Here is a 20,221-nt window from a genome sequence, read left to right on the forward strand (position 1 = left end):
AAGCAGACAAGTTATAAGTAGCAAAAGCAGAGTACAATAACATAAGGAAACCACCATTATAGCACATTAAGAGGCAAGACAGTCAGTTGCTTGTTAGAAGTATATTAGCTTGTGATAAAGGGTAACATTTTTAATCAGCCAGAAAGAAACACACATAGAAAAACTAAATAGTTAAGTTTTACAAGCTCTAAAGAACAAGCTACAGTAATTCAGGGAACACTGAAAGCCTGTCATACCCAATTGCATAAATGTTCTGGAAATCAATCAGGTCTGTTAGAAATAATTAATCTAAACAGGAAAGTCAAAAATGAAAGCTACAACTATTATACTTACGTAATGTAGTATCTGTGATAAAGTCAAAATGAAACCAAAAAGTTAGTGCTGTATTTTGAGGTTTTACAATCATTAAAACTGTCTTCAAAAGCTGTGGCAGTAAAATGAGCAAGGAGACAATGCAGAAAGGAAATACAAATGGAACAAGGAGTTTAAATCAGTGACACATTTGCGTTTTTGTCAGTGGAGGTGCAAGGTATAGGACATGAAAAGAAAGTGTGTGCTGGTATTATGTCAGAAGTAATTCAAATCCCAAAGATTTTAATAAATGCACTGTAGAAGAGAAAATGATCAAGAAGTACAGCCACTGGAATGGGACAATAACTGAGTAAAGATTGAAAGTTGGTGTGGGAAAACAGTGGGAGAGAAATGTGTATCCTGCCACAGTTTTTGTATCTTCATTCCCCCCTGCTTCTCTCTTAAATTCCTCCTCACTAAATCAAACATTTTTAATCATATACTGAAAATGCAAATAATTTGATAACCTCTGGCTTTTTTTGCACATTGTGCCTTAATATGTAGCTATCTCTATCTCTACTATCCTTCAAAGATATCAACCATCTCCAACTCAAAGTATAATACAAAAGTCTTGATTTTAGAATCACTGGTATGTATTACTTCAATACTTGAGACACTAGATACAGTTCAAAATTCTTTACGTAATATGATTCTTGGCCCCAATTTACATTCCATTTTTATCACTGGTGGCATCCACCCTCCACCTAATAATCATGTAACTGGGTGGATCATTTGTTTAAAACTTCATATTAATCATAGGTAAACACAGTTTTCATTAAGATTTCTGGAGTTAATGCTTTGCCATCTAAGAATGCCTCATTTACCAAAGCTAGAGCCAGTAATTTGCTGGTCTTGTTTTACTAATTTTACAGAAATTCCATACACTTCATATATCTGCATAGAATGACAGAAGTGGAGACTTCCTTAGCCACAACCTAAATTTAATTCAAAAACAAACCAGAAAATGATGATATGTCGACAAGCCCCACACACACACACATCAATTTGCCTTGTAGCAGTGACATAGAGCTGATCTGCTGAACCATTGCCTTTGGCTCATTTGGATGCTGTGAGGGGCAACTAGAGCCCTAGCATAAGGAATGCCTTTGGATGGTTAAACTGGTTATCTCTATAATCTGTGAATAAATTTTTCATGCCCACAATCATTATCTGTACTCTGACAATATGTTTAATGTTATAAAATATCCCTTTTACGTCTCTATACATTGTTCTGTATTTCCCATTTGAAATACAATTTCTAATTTCCACCTCTAATCAGTAGCTGTCAAAAACAAACATACAAATGTAAAGTAACTGCTGGCACTCATTTACAAAACACTATTGAGTTATATACTTTTTATATTTTTATTACTGATAAAATACTTGTACATTTCTTCCATGGCATTTCTTACACAACAGTGCTATAAAACCATAATTCCATTTCTTTTATACTAACTTTCTTGTTTAGACTACTTTTATTGCTTACTATAGTCAATGAAACCCTCTCCCCACTGTTTTACTGTATTCAGTGGGTATGAATTAACAACTTTCATACCTCCCTCTTCAACCCAAACCAACTGCAGAAGTTTTCCCTCCTGCTCTGTGCAATCACTAAAACAAATGTGACAGATTTCTAATCTTTAATAATTAAAACATAATGAGAATAATAACATTCAGTCCTTAGTCTTCCTCTTTTCTACTAACAAGGACACACTGAACAGAGAACAGACCTCCAAAATCACAGTTCTCTCACATACATTTATTGACATAAGTAATGGACTTACTTACTTGCTGATGCTTCAGCTGCACGCTGTGCCATGAGATTATAAGGTGGTGGAGAGGGACATGGCAACACATTGCTGGGAAGATCTAGAAGCCTGGCTATCATGTGCATTTTCTTCTGGCGTGCTTTTATACGTCCTTTTGTTAGCCTGCAATTGAAAATAGTTGTCTGAACACCATCAAATGTGGAAAGGTTATTTTCCTGCAAGAATGGGTCAGCTCGAACAATATGTTCCATAATTCCAAACATGCTGCTAATAGTAGCACAAACTACTGGAACAGGCAACCATATTCAAGCCTTTCTGGGTGCTTACGCTCTCAATTAAGAAATATTGGTGAAAACTGACTTTCAGTCTGCTTGAAACAGCCCTATACTCCCATGAAACATTTTGTCAAAGAGGAGTAGTTATAATCCTGAAAATTGGTCTAAATTAAAATCAGTCAATATATTCAGTTAAACAATGGCTAAGCCAGTTTTAAATACATGCATCTTTCACCACAACTAAAGTAGGAGCTGATCCACTCAAAGATTAGCCATGACAATGGGTGGCACATTGCACTTGTTTTACAATTGTAAATAAAAAATAATTATTTTCAAATTTATTTCATATTTCACGTCCTGTCATTTCATGTCATATTTCATACGTCATATTTCAGATTTTTGTCATGTCACTACTTCTGAAAATAACTGTTTAAACTACAAGTAAATTGGTGGAGACACTAAGCATTCTGCTTACTTCAGTCAGGGCAGTGTTGTCTTTCTTCCATTGTTGAACTGCAGTGCAGCTGTTGGGGCCGGCACGTACTGACTGAGTTAGCACTGTGAAGTTTATCAAGTGTGGGGCTGGAGTATGGATGCAAGTGTGTGGTCATGTTAAAAAATATTAAAGTGGATGTAGAACTGTTAGTTAACAGGGCAGACACAAAAGGACATAGCAAGAGATTTACGCGGATTGTACCTCATGTTGAGTTTTCCATATAAGTGGAAGAATGATTGCTGGTAATGCACTTAATTGTATGAATAGCACAATTATAATTTCAACAGTGTTTGTGTAAGAGCTAGAAACCATAGTGGCTAACATTTGACAACTAGTTCCAGAAAAGTTGTGAAACTTGACATGAACTGTTGTTATTAAATATTTTTCCAGTCAATAACAATAAATACTACTAATTATGACTTTGAATACTACTAATGATGATTTGTATTTGTTAGGGTATGGCCATGATGACTAAGAATCGAGTTCAACCAACAGATGTGAGCTCTACTATTAATTAAACGGTCTGATTGCCAAAAATTAATTAAACTTTTATTCTTATTTACTAGCAGGGAGCTTACAAGACTACAATGAAACGCACACAGGTTCATGGTGTCTTTGGCTGTTTGGCAAGTCAAGAAAATTGCATAACAGTTACCAGCCAGTAAAATGTTTTAAAATGTAAGTAAACAACGGAAAGTCTAGATTGGAGTATCAACAATATTACAAAAAGGGTAAGTTGCTACTCATTGTAAAAATGACATGTTGAGCTGCAGGCAGGCACAATGAAAATACTGTTGCACATTGAGCTTTCATCCAAAGCTATCTTCAGAAAAGAGAAAACACATGGGTGGGTGGTGGGGGGGGGGGGGGGGGGGGATGCGCGCGCTCTCTCTCTCTCTCTCTCACACACACACACACACACACACACACACACACACACACACACACACACACACACCATGCAGTCTGTGCTGTCTCCAGCCACAGCGGCCAGAATGCAACTATTGGGTTGAATGAAAGAAGAAATTCAGAGGGAAGTGGGGAAGGGGTAGGGGCAGGAATACCCAGCACACGTAGGAGTAGAAAAGTCAGTGCTGTTCGGAGGAAAGTTCAAGGACTAGATGGCAGCATGACAATACTGCATGCACAGCTTCTTGAGGCTGTGGGGAAGTGGGGGGGAGGGGGGGGGGGACAAACAGCGAAGTCATCAATCTTATCGGATTAGCGAAGGATGGGGAAGGAAGTTGGCCATGCCCTTTCAAAGGAGCCATCCCGGCATTTGCCTGGAACGATTTCGGGAAATCACGGAAAACCTAAATCAGGATGGCCAGATGCGGGATTGAGCCATCGTCCTCCCAAATGCAAGTCCAGTGTGAAGGGTGGAGGGAAAGTAGATAAGCAGAGAAGGTGAAAAGACTGGTGGGTGCATTGGCAGAGAGCGGCGCACTATGAGGATGGGGGGTGTTAGTTGGAAGAGGGTAACAGGGCAGTGGGGGTGGAAACTGTTAGGTGAAGGGTATGTGGACATTAGGTTACAGCAGGCTGAGGCCAGGATAATTTCAGAAGTGAAGAACATGTTCTAAGGACAACCCCCGTCTGCGCAATTCTGAAATGGTGTTAGTGGATGGGGAAATCCAGATGGTCTGGGTTGGGAAGCAGCAATTGAAATTAAGCATGTTATGTTCAGCTACATGTTGTGCCACACGGTAGTCTAGTTTGTTGTGGGCCACAATCACACCAATATAAAAAAGATGTGCAATGATTGCAGCAGAGCTGGTACATGGCATGGCTGCTTTCACAGGTGGCCCACTCAGCCTCTGATGAGGTAGGATAAGCCTGTGACAGGACTTAAATAGGAAGTGCTGGCTGGGTGATTGGGCAGGTCTTGCACCTCTGTCTTCCACAGAGATATGATGTCTTCGGCAATGGGTTGGGATTGGGAGTGGCATAGGAATGGACCAGGATGATGTGGAGGTTGGATGGCTGATGGAACACCACTTTAGGAGGGTGGGAAGGATTTTGGGTAGTATGTACTTCATTTTAGAGCATGATGATATGTGTTTGGGGAAATGGCAAGGGAAATCTGTTTGAGGACAAGAGTTACCTCCTCCCTTCCTCTTTTCATATCTTTCTTCCCCAATCTCTCTGCCTATCTCCTTATTCTCACTCCCTCCATCTCCTCCCTGTTCATCTTCTGTTCACCCTCCCCTCTCTGACCATCTTCTCTTCCCCCTCTTCCATTTCCATCTGCCCACTAACCCTCTCCTACAACTCCCCCTCTTTCTATTCTTCAGCCCCCCCTCCCCTGTCCAAACCCTTCCCAGTCTCTCTGGCCATCTCATACTCTCACCTCTCTGTCTGTCCATCTTTTCATCCAACCATTCTATATCCATCTCACCCTACCCATCATAATCCACCTCCTCTTCTCTCTCTCTCTCTCTCTCTCTCTCTCTCTCTCTCTCTCTCTCTCTCCTCCTCAAACACATACACAGTACCATGCACACAACACAGCTGTTTACACAGATATCAGAGGGTTCCAATCCTTTTCACCCCCCCCCCCCCCCCCCCCCAGTGGGAGCCTGGTGATTCTTATACCCACAGTACTTCTTCAGAGACAGTGAGTAGTATGTGTACCTAATCCGGTTGAAATCGATCGAGTGGTTTAAGAGGAGATATGTAAAACAAATAAACACTCATACACAAACAGAACACAGCCTTGCAGCAAACATTACATGGTCAGCAAAGCTAACTGTAGATCACTAATCAATTACCATCATGCCACATGAATTGTTGCCTAGACAGTTCATGCCATATTCTGTGACGCAATCCTCAAGTAAATCCCAATTGAACATAGCAATTTGAGGTTTAAGATTAAGACCTAGTACATTCCCTAGGAATGCAACAACTTTCAGATTGCCTCCTCCTGTATGGTACTGGGCCCTCTTCCATTTTTGTTTTATGTGAATGGCATTCAATATTGCTCACTACGCTCCAAAGTGGTTCTGTACATTAATGGACTAGAAAGTGAAATAATTTGAAAAATGAAATATTTCAAAAGTCTAACAACACCCACCTAATGTAAACACCAGTATGAGATGTCTAGTGGTGTTCAACATCCGTAGACTCATGCTGAAATTCCTCTGTACAGGGAGTAATAAAATGGGACATGTGTATTGACTCTTTATCAAGTAAGTTAACTAAGAAAATAGAATAATAACCTGGACTTGCACAATAGGTGGCACCGAGTGATAACCATGTAAATACATACAAATTATATTCATTTGAGACCAGTGACTAATGTAATTTAGAAGAAAAACTGTTTAGTAAAATGTTCAACAATACAAAAAAATTATATAACAGTACAGTATTATGCATTGCAACACTGTAAATCAAAATTACTATGACATAAAAGGCTTCATACAATCTACAAATGTTGTCTGGCAAGACAATTATTATTAGTTTTTTCTTTTCTTCTTGCACAAAATTTACTCATATCATGCTAATAATTTTTTTATTCTCTGTTTTGTAGCAGAAATGTGCAATTTGTTGGAGTCTAGTTTTTCTAAATCGTGTATCCTTTGTTCAACTGAACTGAGGGCTTCTGCCAAGTTTGCAAACATCATGTGATCTTCGGATTGAACTCACACTAAAGAATCTGGTTACTGAATGTTTTGCTCTTGCTCACGCATTTCTGTAAGCTCATCAGCTGTCAGCTCCTGTGTGAATCCAGCAGCTCTTGAAGGTCACCTCCATCCACATATAAATTTAGCTGTCTGATGAGATCAACCACTTCTTCACGTTACAAATTTGATCGCGGTATCATGGCAATTCCCCAAGGGTTTTGGTGGTGGTGGGTTTCCCAGGCGCCATTTAAGGTTTTTTTATGAAATTTCATTCCAAGATTGTCCAAAGTCTCACAGTATCTAAAATATTGAATGGCTTCAAAAAGTTTTTAACAGAGAGCTCAGTGTTTTGTCTCACAGCTTTATAATGGCATCCGTCCATCCTTGAGGGATGATGGTGTAACATGCTTGGTTAAGAGTCTGCAGTGGCTAGAAAGTCCCACTCGAGAGTGGCAGTCCCTACTGCAGTTTGGACATGTGAAATTTGAGGGACTTCGAACAGAAGCCGCTCTGTCTCTTCGCTTTGTCCTCTTCCTGATTTGTTCCTGTGTGCATTCATCCTCTGAGAGCTTGACGCCATTGTGCACAGTTACTCGCCACTTGACATGGTCCTCTGAAGTGCTTTCCCAGTGACTTGGATTGATTCTGGTCTTGGTCAGGTCTCTCTTGCAGACATCCTCGAAGCGAAGATGCAGTCGTCCCACTGGCCTCACACCCTCCTGAAGTTCTCCGTACAGCAGTTGTTTTGGTATCCGTTCAGGATCCATGCACCTGACATGTCCCAACCATCTTAGACGTCGATGACTCAGGAATGCAAAGATGCTGGTTGTGCTTGCACAATGAAAGACTTCGGTGTTGGGTACTCTATCTCTCCAAGAGATCTGAAGGATCTTCCGGAGACAGCGGAGATGGAAGCTGTTGAGTTGAGACTCATGCTTAGAAAGAGTTGTCCATGTCTCACAGCTATAGAGAAGGGTGCTTATAACACAAGCGTTGTAGACTTTTAATTTAGTTTTTGAGGTAAGCAGTCAGTTGTTCCATACTCTGTTTTTCAATCTAGCCATGACAGATGATGCCTTTGCGATTCTGTTATTAATTTCAGTGTGCATGGACAAGTTGCTACATATTGTGGATCCCAAGTAGGTGAAGTCATCAACTATCTGGAGAGGACTGCCGTCAATGCTGATGGATCGAAGGTTGGTAGTGCTCTTCGCCATGATCTTAGTCTTTTGAAGGCTGATGAGTAGACCAAATTTGTTGATTATATACTGCAGCTCATCATCTGTGTTCGCTACTGGAGCTGCATCGTCCGCATATAACAACTCACGGATAACAACTGTATTTGCTATGGTCTTGGCCTTGAGGCGAGCAATGTTGAAAAGATTTCCATCAGACCTCATATGTAGATACACTCCCTCATCACGGTCTTCAAAGGCAAATCTGAGCAGAAGGGAAAAGAAAATCCCAAATAATGTAGGAGCTAACACCGCTATAAACAGGGAATGCTTCTGATGTTTTACCATTGAAGCTGATTGTTGCTTATGTTTTCTCATGGAAAGAGAGAATTATTTGTAGTAGTTTAGGTGGGCATCCAATCTTCTGCAACAGTTTGAAAAGCCCATTTCGGCTCACTAAATCAAACGCTTTAACAAGGTCAATGAAAGCAATATAAAGTGGCCTCTGCTGCTCATGACATTTCTCTTGCAGCTGTCTTAAGGAGATCATACCTACGGTTGATCGGCCAGGCCTGAAGCCACTCTGAGATTCTGGGTAGATTCTGGAAGCTAAGATTTGTAATCGCACTAGGATGACTCTTGCATAGGCTTTCCCGCTACACTTAGTAATGAAATGCCTCGGTAATTGTTACAGTCACTTCTGTTCCCTTTCTGTTTATATAGAGTATTGTTGTTGTTGTGGTCTTCAGTCCTGAGACTGGTTTGATGCAGCTCTCCATGCTACTCTATCTTGTGCAAGCTTCTTCATCTCCCAGTACCTACTGCAACCAACATCCTTCTGAATCTGCTTAGTGTATTCATCTCTTTGTCTCCCTCTACGATTTTTACCCTCCACGCTGCCCTCCAATACTAAATTGGTGATCCCTCGATGTCTCAGAGCATGTCCTACCAACCGATCCCTTCTTCTAGTCAAGTTGTGCCACAAGCTCCTCTTCTCCCCAATTCTATTCAATACCTCATCATTAGTTATGTGATCTACCCATCTAATCTTCAGCATTCTTCTGTAGCACCACATTTCGAAAGCTTCAATTCTCTTCTTGTCTAAACTATTTATCGGCCACATTTCACTTCCATACATGGCTACACTGCATACAAATACTTTCAGAAACGACTTCCTGACATTTAAATCTATGCTCGACGTTAACAAATTCCTCTTCTTCAGAAACGCTTTCCTTGCTATTGCCAGTCTACATTTTATATCCTCTCTACTTCGACCATCATCAGTTATTTTGCTCCCCAAATAGCAAAACTCCTTTACTACTTTAAGTGCCTCATTTCCTAATCTAATTCCCTCCGCATCACCTGACTTAATTCGACTACATTCCATTATCCTCGTTTTGCTTTTGTTGATGTTCATCTTATATCCTCCTTTCAAGATACTGTCCATTCCGTCAACTGCTCTTCCAAGTCCTTTGCTGTCTCTGACAGAATTACAATGTGATCGGCGAACCTTAAAAGTTTTTATTTCTTCTCCATGGATTTTAATACCTACTCCGAACTTTTCTTTTGTTTCCTTTATTGCTTGCTCAATATACAGATTGAATAACATCGGGGATAGGCTACAACCCTGTCTCACTCCCTTCTCAACCACTGCTTCCCTTTCATACCCCTCGACTCTTATAACTGCCACCAGCTTTCTGTACAAATTGTAAATAGCTTTTCGCTCCCTGTATTTTACCCCTGCCACCTTCAGAATTTGAAAGAGAGTATTCCAATCAACATTGTCAAAAGCTTTCTCTAAGTCTACAAATGCTAGAAACATAGGTTTGCCTTTCCTTAATCTTTCTTCTAAGATAAGTCGTAGGGTCAGTATTGGCTTACGTGTTCCAACATTTCTACGGAATCCAAACTGATCTTCCCCGAGGTCGGCTTCTACCAGTTTTTCCATTTGTCTGTAAAAAATTCGCGTTAGTATTTTGCACCTCTGACTTATTAAACTGATAGTTCGGTAATTTTCACATCTGTCAACACCTGCTTTCTTTGGGATGGGAATTATTATATTCTTCTTGAAGTCTGAGGGTATTTCGCCTGTCTCATACATCTTGCTCACCAGCTGGTAGAGTTTTGTCAGGACTGGCTCTCCCAAGGCAGTCAGTAGTTCCAATAGAATGTTGTCTACTCCCGGGGTCTTGTTTCGGCTCAGGTCTTTCAGTGCTCTGTCGAACTCTTCATGCAGTATCATATCTCCCATTTCATCTTCATCTACATCCTCCTCTATTTCCATATTATTGTCCTCAAGTACATCGCCCTTGTATAGACCCTCTATATACTCCTTCCACCTTTCTGCTTCCCCTTCTTTGGTTAGAACTGGGTTTCCATCTGAGCTCTCGATATTCATACAAGTGGTTCTCTTTTCTCCAAAGGTCTCTTTAATTTTCCTGTAGTAGGCAGTATCTATCTTACCCCTAGTGAGATAAGCCTCTACATCCTTACATTTATCCTCTAGCCATCCCTGCTTAGCCATTTTGCACTTCCCGTCGATCTCATTTTTGAGACGTTTGTATTCCTTTATGCCTGCTTCATTTACTGCATTTTTATATTTTCCTCCTTTCATCAATTAAATTCAATATTTCTTCTGTTACCCAGGGGTTTCTACTAGCCCTCGTCTTTTTACCTATTTGATCCTCTGCTGCCTTCACTATTTCATCCCTCAGAGCTACCCATTCTTCTTCTACTGTATTTCTTTCCCCCATTCCTGTCAATTGTTCCCTTATGCTCTTCCTGAAACTCTGTAAAACCTCTGGTTTAGTCAGTTTATCCAGGTCCCATCTCCTTAAATTCCCACCTTTTTGCAGTTTCTTCAGTTTTAATCTACAGTTCATAACCAATAGATTGTGGTCAGAGTCCATATCTGCCCCTGGAAATGTCTTACAATTTAAAACCTGGTTCCTAAATCTCTGTCTTACCATTACATAATCTATCTGAAACCTTCTAGTATCTCCAGGGTTCTTCCATGTATACAACCTTCTTTCATGATTCTCGAATCATGTGTTAGCTATGATTAAGTTACGCTCTGCGCCTAATTCTACCAGGCGGCTTCCTCTTTCATTTCTTACCCCAATTTATATTCACCTACTATGTTTTCTTCTCTCCCATTTCCTACTCTAGAATTTCAGTCACCCATGACTATTAAATTTTCTTCTCCCTTCACTACCTGAATAATTTGTTTTATCTCATCATACATTTCATCAATTTCTTCGTGATCTGCAGAGCTAGTTGGAATATAAATTTGTACTACTGTAGTAGGCGTGGGCTTCGTGTCTATCTTGGCCACAATAACACGTTCACTATGCTGTTTGTAGTAGCTTACCCGTACTCCAATTTTTTTATTCATTATTAACCCTACTCCTGCATTACCCCTATTTGATTTCGTATTTATAACCCTGTATTCACCTGACCAAAAGTCTTGTTCCTCCTGCCACCGAACTTCACTAATTCCCACTATATCTAACTTTAACCTATCCATTTCCTTTTTTAAATTTTCTAACCTACCTGCCCGATTAAGGGATTTGACATTCCACGCTCTGATCCGTAGAACGCCAGTTTTCTTTCCCCTGATATATAGAGTAACTATCCTTGAATTCCGCATACTCATCGGGACATAACCTTCTTCCCAGCTGGTTGTGATAAGCAAATATAAATGTTTGAAAAGAACAGACTTGTTATACTTAATAACCTCTGCAGGGATCCCATATTCACGTTGGGCCTTTCCGTTAGCAAGAGAGTCTATTTCTCTACTGAGCTCTTCCATAGTAGGCATTGCACCTAGTTCTTCCATAACTGGCATTTGTTTGATGGCGTCACATGCATCCTTGCTAACTTCATTCTCGGATGCATACAACTCGAGGTAGTGTTCAACCCTGTGTTCCATTTGTTTGCCTTCATCAGTAATGACGTCACCTGTCTTGGACTTCAGAGGAGCTGTTTTTCTGACAGTTGGTCCAATTGCTTTCTTAATACCATCGTACATTGCCTTAGCATCCCCAGAATCGGCCGCTTTCTGTATACCTGCACATAAATTCAGCCAGCAGTTATTTGCACATCTCCTTGACGTTTGCTGTGCCCTGTTCTTTGCTTTTCGTAGGTCATTTCGAGTTCTTTCATTTGGGTTTCTTTTCTAAGCAAGTAGGGCTCTCCGTTTAGCCTCAGTGACTGGTTCCATTTCTTCCAAATTTTGCTCGTACCAGTCCTTATTTCTTTTTCCTTTTATTCCATAGGCCAATACTGCTGAGTTATAGATTGCACCCGAGAGTTTTGCCCATTTCTTATAAACATTCCTTTCTGCTTGCACGTTTCCTGGGAAAGCACTTTCAAAATTACTGGCAAAATCCTGCTTTCTTTGTGTGTCATGAACATGATTTGTGTTGATATGGAGATGACCTCTCGGTTTAGCGTGGTGATATTTCTTAGGAGTGAGCCTCAATGTGCACGCCACCAGGTCGTGGTCAGTGTTGCAATCAGCACTATGATAACTTCATGTCAGTAGCACATTTTTGAGACCAGTACGCCCAGCTATGACTAAGTCAAGTAGATGCCAGTGATGAGAGTGCAGGTGTCTCCAGGACACCTTGTGCTGATCCTTAAGCTGGAAATATGTGTTTGTAATGCAGAGTCCATAAAAGCAGCAAACTTCAAGCAGTCTCTGGCCATTTTCATTCATTTTTCCCACCCCATGATGTCCCAGGCAATTCAGCCATAAGTCATTATCTGATCCAACTCTAGCATTTACGTCCCCTAGAATACACAGTGTCTCAGTGCTAGGTACCTTGGCTATTCTGTCGCTGAGTAAATCATAAAACAGATCCTTCTCTTCCATGCTGGATGATAAGGAGGGAGCGTACACATTTAGGATGTTGACAGTGCTGCTTGAGGAGCATATTTTTAAAGCAATAATTCACTCTGTTCCACCGGATGGTGGCACAGTACAGTTTAGGAGTGTGTTTTTAACAGCAAATCCTACTCCATGAAGTCTTGGCTCGTCTTGAGTCTTCCCCTGCCAGAAGAATGTGTAATTATCCTCCCTGATAGTGCCCGCATCTGGAAGCCGTGTCTCCTGCAGTCCTGCGATGTCAACATTCAAACGATGGAGCTCTCTGTCAATTACGGCAGTCTTACGGATGAAATCAACCTCTTGGGCATCGTCAATGTACCTTGGACACACGGTCCTAACATTCCAGGTGGCAATACAAACTAGTGATTTCTTTATTATTTCATTTTTGTTTTTAGTAGGTGTACTGTATCAACCCGCTTGTCGAAGATTACTTCTGAGCTCCATACACCCCGTGAAACAGGCAGATAGTGGCGGGACAGCACCTTATTGGCTGGGGGCTGCCCAGCTTGAGGCGGGCAGTAGCTGTCCAATGAGATGCAATGATCTTTCCCACTGTTGGAAGTGGCCCCTGGCACTCGGGTCCTATGCCAATCAGACAGAGCTTATAACCGGTAACTGCCTCTTCCCGTGTTGTGCCGAAGTCCTTGGACGTCGCTGAAGTGTCCTCTCCAGGATGCTACAAGCCTGGGCGATAAATATGAAGACACGTGAGTTACCCAATCATCAAGGTCTCCCTCTCGACCTAAATGATAATATCCAGAGGAAAGGCAAGCCAATACGTCTGGTATCACGTCGGCTGCAGGAGCTGCTGAAAAGGGACGTAGTACGCCTTCCAACCGCCTTTGGGGCTCCACTCTAAATTTTCTTTCAGGGTTTTCTCCCTTAGACTTAAGCCCTCCAAAGACCAACCACAAGGCAGTGGTGTGTTAAGGTAATTAGAGAAAGAAAAGTAATGGTGACTGAGGAGAGGGTAGTGAATAGGATGTATAGGATATTAGAAGGGTTGTTCTGAGGCACACTTTGTCTGGCTCCTCTGCTGAGACCTGTCCGGCTAGGTTGGACCTGCCAATAGCTACGCTCCCGCCGATATAGCTCTCAGCTTCCTTGGAGCACACAAACTCTACCCCCCCAAACGGACAGTGCTGCAATAAGGCGGTGCCTCATGGCAGAGCGCAGCTTTATAAATATGTGCAAACAATAGTCTCAAATAGTAAGCTTTAAATGTTCTCATCACTCTTTGGTCCATGGGTTGATGCAAGCTGGTTGCACTCTGTGACAAAAATACAACACACATATATATATATATATATATATATATATATATATATAATAGAGGGAAACATTCCACGTGGGAAAAATATATATAAAAAGAAAGATGATGAAACTTACCAAACAAAAGCGCTGGCAGGTCGATAGACACACAAACAAACACAAACATACACACAAAATTCTAGCTTTCGCAACCAATGGTTGCCTCGTCAGGAAAGAGGGAAGGAGAAGGAAAGACAAAAGGATATGGGTTTTAAGGGAGAGGGTAAGGAGTCATTCCAATCCCGGGAGCGGAAAGACTTACCTTAGGGGGAAAAAAGGACAGGTATACACTCGCACACACACACATTTCCATCCACACATACACAGACACAAGCAGACATTTTGTGTCTGTGTATGTGTGGATGGAAATGTGTGTGTGTGCGAGTGTATACCTGTCCTTTTTTCCCCCTAAGGTAAGTCTTTCCGCTCCCGAGATTGGAATGACTCCTTACCCTCTCCCTTAAAACCCATATCCTTTTGTCTTTCCTTCTCCTTCCCTCTTTCCTGACGAGGCAACCATTGGTTGCGAAAGCTAGAATTTTGTGTGTATGTTTGTGTTTGTTTGTGTGTCTATCGACCTGCCAGCGCTTTTGTTTGGTAAGTTTCATCATCTTTCTTTTTATATATATATATATATATATATATATATATATATATATATATATATATATACACTTACCAAATGAAAGTGCTGGCAGGTCGACAGACACACAAACAACCACAAACATACACACAAAACTCAAGCTTTCGCAACAAACTGTTGCCTCATCAGGAAAGAGGTGGATTCCTACGTGGAATGTTTCCCTCTATTATAACCATTTTTATATATATATATATATATATATATATATATATATATATATATATATATATATATAATAGAGGGAAACATTCCACGTGGGAAAAATATATCTAAAAAGAAAGATGATGAAACTTACCAAACAAAAGCGCTGGCAGGTCGATAGAGACACAAACAAACACAAACATACACACAAAATTCTAGCTTTCGCAACCTATGGTTGCCTCGTCAGGAGGCAATCATAGGTTGCGAAAGCTAGAATTTTGTGTGTATGTTTGTGTTTGTTTGTGTCTCTATCGACCTGCCAGCGCTTTTGTTTGGTAAGCTTCATCATCTTTCTTTTTAGATATATATATATATATATATAATGGAAGGAAACATTCCACATGGGAAAATTTATATATAAAAACAAAGATGAGGTGACTTACCGAACAAAAGCGCTGGCAGGTCGATAGACACACAAACAAACACAAACATACACACAAAATTCAAGCTTTCGCAACAAACTGTTGCCTCATCAGGAAAGAGGGAAGGAGAGGGGAAGACGAAAGGAAGTGGGTTTTAAGGGAGAGGGTAAGGAGTCATTCCACCTGGATATGTGCGTGTGTGCGAGTGTATACCTGTCCTTTTTTCCCCCTAAGGTAAGTCTTTCCGCTCCCGGGATTGGAATGACTCCTTACCCTCTCCCTTAAAACCCACTTCCTTTCGTCTTCCCCTCTCCTTCCCTCTTTCCTGATGAGGCAACAGTTTGTTGCGAAAGCTTGAATTTTGTGTGTATGTTTGTGTTTGTTTGTGTGTCTATCGACCTGCCAGCGCTTTTGTTCGGTAAGTCACCTCATCTTTGTTTATATATATATATATATATATATATATATATATATATATATATATATACACAAAGATGACGTGACTTACCAAATGAAAGTGCTGGCAGGTCGACAGACACACAAACAAACACAAACATACACACAGAATTTTGTGTGTATGTTTGTGTGTCTGTCGACCTGCCAGCACTTTCATTTGGTAAGTCACATCATCTTTGTTTTTAGATATATTTTTCCTACGTGGAATGTTTCCCTCTATTTATATATAACCCGTTGCATGCACCCTCCCACCACCACCTACTCCAGTCCTGTAACCCGGAAGGTGTACACTATCAAAGGCAGAGCCACGTGTGAAAGCACCCACGTGATTTACCAACTGACCTGCCTACACTGTGATGCATTCTATGTGGGAATGACCAGCAACAAACTGTCCATTCGCATGAATGGACACAGGCAGACAGTGTTTGTTGGTAATGAGGATCACCCTGTGGCTAAACATGCCTTGGTGCACGGCCAGCACATCTTGGCACAGTGTTACACCGTCCGGGTTATCTGGATACTTCCCACTAACACCAACCTATCCGAACTCCGGAGATGGGAACTTGCTCTTCAATATATCCTCTCCTCCCGTTATCCACCAGGCCTCAATCTCTGCTAATTACAAGTTGCTGTCACTCATACCTCACCTGTCATTCAATAACATCTTTGCCTCTGCACTTCACACTAAATATGTCTGATTGTGTCTGTATATGTGTGGATGGATATGTGTGTGTGTGTGTGTGTGTGTGTGTGTGTGTGTGTGTGTGTGTGCGCGCGCGAGTGTATACCCGTCCTTTTTTTCCCCCTAAGGTAAGTCTTTCCGCTCCCGGGATTGGAATGACTCCTTACCCTCTCCCTTAAAACCCACATCCTTTCGTCTTTCCCTCTCCTTCCTTCTTTCCTGATGAGGCAACAGTTTGTTGCGAAAGCTTGAATTTTGTGTGTATGTTTGTGTGTCTATATATATATATATATATATATATATATATATATATAGGGAAACATTCCACGTGGGAAAAATATATTTAAAAACAAAGATGATGTGACTTACCATACAAAAGCGCTGGCAGGTCGATAGAAACACAAACAGACACATACATACACACAAAATTCAAGATTTCGCAACAAACTGTTGCCTCATCAGGAAAGAGGCCAACAACCTGACAACAGCTTTCGCATCCCGCAACTACCCTTCCGACCTGGTACAGAAACAAATAACCAGAGCCACTTCCTCATCCCCTCAAACCCAGAATCCCCCACAGAAGAACCACAAAAGTGCCACGCTTGTGACAGGATACTTTCCGGGACTGGACCAGACTCTGAATGTGGCTCTCCAGCAGGGATACGACTTCCTCAAATCCTGCCCTGAAATGAGATCCATCCTTGATGAAATCCTTCCCACTCCACCAAGAGTGTCTTTCCACCGTCCACCTAACCTTCGTAACCTGTTAGTTCATCCCTATGAAATCCCCAAACCACCTTCCCTACCCTCTGGCTCCTATCCTTGTAACCACCCCCGGTGTAAAACCTGTCCCATGCACCCTCCTACCACCACCTACTCCAGTCCTGTAACCCGGAAGGTGTACACGATCAAAGGCAGAGCCACATGTGAAAGCACCCACGTGATTTACCAACTGACCTGCCTACACTGTGATGCATTCTATGTGGGAATGACCAGCAACAAACTGTCCATTCGCATGAATGGACACAGGCAGACAGTGTTTGTTGGTAATGAGGATCACCCTGTGGCTAAACATGCCTTGGTGCACGGCCAGCACATCTTGGCACAGTGTTACACCGTCCGGGTTATCTGGATACTTCCCACCAACACCAACCTATCCGAACTCCGGAGATGGGAACTTGTTCTTCAATATATCCTCTCTTCCCGTTACCCACCAGGCCTCAATCTCCGCTAATTTCAAGTTGCCGCCACTCACACCTCACCTGTCATTCAACATCATCTTTGCCTCTGCACTTCCGCCTCGACTGACATCTCTGCCCAAACTCTTTCTCTTTAAATATGTCTGCTTGTGTCTGTATATGTGTGGATGGATATGTGTGTGTGTGTGTGTGCGCGCGAGTGTATACCCGTCCTTTTTTCCCCCTAAGGTAAGTCTTTCCGCTCCCGGGATTGGAATGACTCCTTACCCTCTCCCTTAAAACCCACATCCTTTTGTATTTCCCTCTCCTTCCTTCTTTCCTGATGAGGCAACAGTTTGTTGCGAAAGCTTGAATTTTGTGTGTATGTTTGTGTTTGTTTGTGTGTCTGTCGACCTGCCAGCACTTTCATTTGGTATATATAAATAATAGAGGGAAGCATTCCACGTGGGAAAAATTATATATAAAAACAAAGATGAGGTGACTTACCAAACGGAAGCGCTGGCAGGTCGATAGACACACAAACATTCACACATGTTTGTGTGTCTATCGACCTGCCAGCGCTTTCGTTCGGTAAGTCACCTCATCTTTGTTTATATATATATATATATATATATATATATATATGTCTGCTTGTGTCTGTATGTGTGGATGGATATGTGCGTGTGCGCGAGTGTATACCTGTCCTTTTTTCCCCCTAAGGTAAGTCTTTCCGCTCCCGGGATTGGAATGACTCCTTACCCTCTCCCTTAAAACCCACTTCCTTTCGTCTTTCCCTCTCCTTCCCTCTTTCCTGATGAGGCAACAGTTTGTTGCGAAAGCTTGAATTTTGTGTGTATGTTTGTGTGTCTATCGACCTGCCAGTGCTTTCGTTCGGTAAGTCACCTCATCTTTGTTTTTATATATAATTTTTCCCACGTGGAATGTTTCCTTCTATATATATATATATATATATATATATATATATATATATATATATATATATGTGGGAAAAATATATCTAAAAACAAAGATGATGTGACTTACCGAACGAAAGCGCTGGCAGGTCGATAGACACACAAACAAACACAAACATACACACAAAATTCTAGCTTTCGCAACAAACGGTTGCTTCGTCAGGAAAGAGGAAAGGAGAGGGAAAGACGAAAGGAAGTGGGTTTTAAGGGAGAGGGTAAGGAGTCATTCCAATCCCGGGAGCGGAAAGACTTACCTTAGGGGGAAAAAAGGACGGATATACACTCGCACACACACACATATTCATCCACACATATACAGACACAAGCAGACATATTTAAAGACTTATACTGCTTGTTGAAAGACTGCACCTGAACATATATTCTGATTGGCAGCAGTACAATATCAGAAATAAAGAAAAAATTTATAACAGCAGCCACAGAAGCACTCAATGAAAAGGATCTGCAATATGCAGTACTCAAATTAGCCAATGCATTGTCCAGTATATTATGATTCTTCCCACAGGGAAGCTTAAGCTTCAGCTTAAGAAATTCCTTTCACAAAACCCTACCAACATATTAGAAGAAAATCATAGTTACATGTAGAATGTTTTGAAAAGAATATGTAAATAGCAGCACATAATTCAAGTGCAATATTATCATTTGAGCATGCTGTTCTGAGAGAGATTTTTGGACTATTGAAGAGTGGAGATGACTGGAGAAAAAGGAAAAACCATGAATTGGCAGGAGTTTTACAAATCACCGAGCATTGTGGCTGTGGTTAAAGAGAGGAGACTAAGATGGTACAGATGCATAATGCGTTGAGAAGGCCAGATCACCAGGCAGGTGCTAGAAGAAGACAAAAGAGGTAACAGACCAATGCGGATAACTGGGCCGTGATGGACTTGATAGAATCAGAGAGAATATGAGTATGATGGGACTAGCTGGGAAGAATACAACAGCTGAAGATGATGGAGGAGGCTGATTGGCGAGGCCAAAAACTGACTGGCCTGTGAGGCCAACCTGGCAAGTAAGTAAGTAAGTAAGTAAGTATGTAGGTAGGTACTATCATACATTAGTCAATGGCATATTCAGAAGAATGCATTATTGTGTTGTGTATCACGTTCTGTGACTTTTAAAGTTTTTGTACACTTGAAATGAATCATTTGATGTTGAATAAAGGATTATTATTGTTACTGACTTACCGTCACTTTTTTTGGCATTTTTTCCTTCATTCTTTTTCAGTGTTATGCTGAAAAAATCTGCCATTTAAGTTATATTTATTAGACATTATGCAGAATGTTTATGTACACGAAACAGAAGAGGTAAACAACAGCAATAACTCTTGGAGACACCTAGCTCTTCAACTGAACACTGCTGATAGTATTTCGAATAACAGAAGAGTCATAATTTCTAAGTTCTCTTCCCAGAAACTGACACACTTATACTTCAACACTTCACTGTACTGCATAAACACCAATTCAGTTTCTATATTTGAACATGGAAGCCAAACTGTTGTCAGAGACATAGCAGGAATCGGGGATTAGTGCGTTTTATCACTTGACAAAATATTTGATGATGTCATGGAAAGTACCTTTTTAACTTAATTGAGAGAAGACGCACATTTCTTCAGAGTATCGACAGTATAGGAGCCTGTTATTCTGAGTTAACAGAATCTTTCATAACAACAAACTATCATCCGAAGGCTGAAACATAAATCTAGGGTTAGGGCACAAACTTCATTTGTTGCTGGTCACGAGAAGTGAGCTTGGTCTGCAGGATTCTTGTGGTTCAATGTTTTGTTCACTTTTGGCTGATGCATTCAACCCTACATTTT

At 41.1% G+C, this 20,221-nt stretch overlaps 1 protein-coding gene across 5 annotated transcripts in view; it reads right to left on the reverse strand.

The window, feature by feature from the left end:
* The window catches only part of LOC124592612 (protein CLEC16A homolog), a 248,311-nt gene that overhangs the window by 43,301 nt on the left and 184,789 nt on the right, over nt 1–20,221 (reverse strand). For 3 of the 5 annotated variants that reach the window (XM_047131854.1, XM_047131853.1, XM_047131855.1), the window contains exon 17: nt 2,140–2,282. In XM_047131854.1, the coding sequence (XP_046987810.1) occupies nt 2,140–2,282 (143 nt within the window). Of the gene's footprint in view, nt 1–2,135; nt 2,283–20,221 lie in introns of all 5 variants that reach the window. The other 2 variants (XR_006977591.1, XM_047131858.1) reach the window with 1 other exon arrangement.

This window comes from Schistocerca americana, chromosome 2 (genome assembly GCF_021461395.2).
Source record: "Schistocerca americana isolate TAMUIC-IGC-003095 chromosome 2, iqSchAmer2.1, whole genome shotgun sequence".
Taxonomy (NCBI): domain Eukaryota; kingdom Metazoa; phylum Arthropoda; class Insecta; order Orthoptera; family Acrididae; genus Schistocerca; species Schistocerca americana.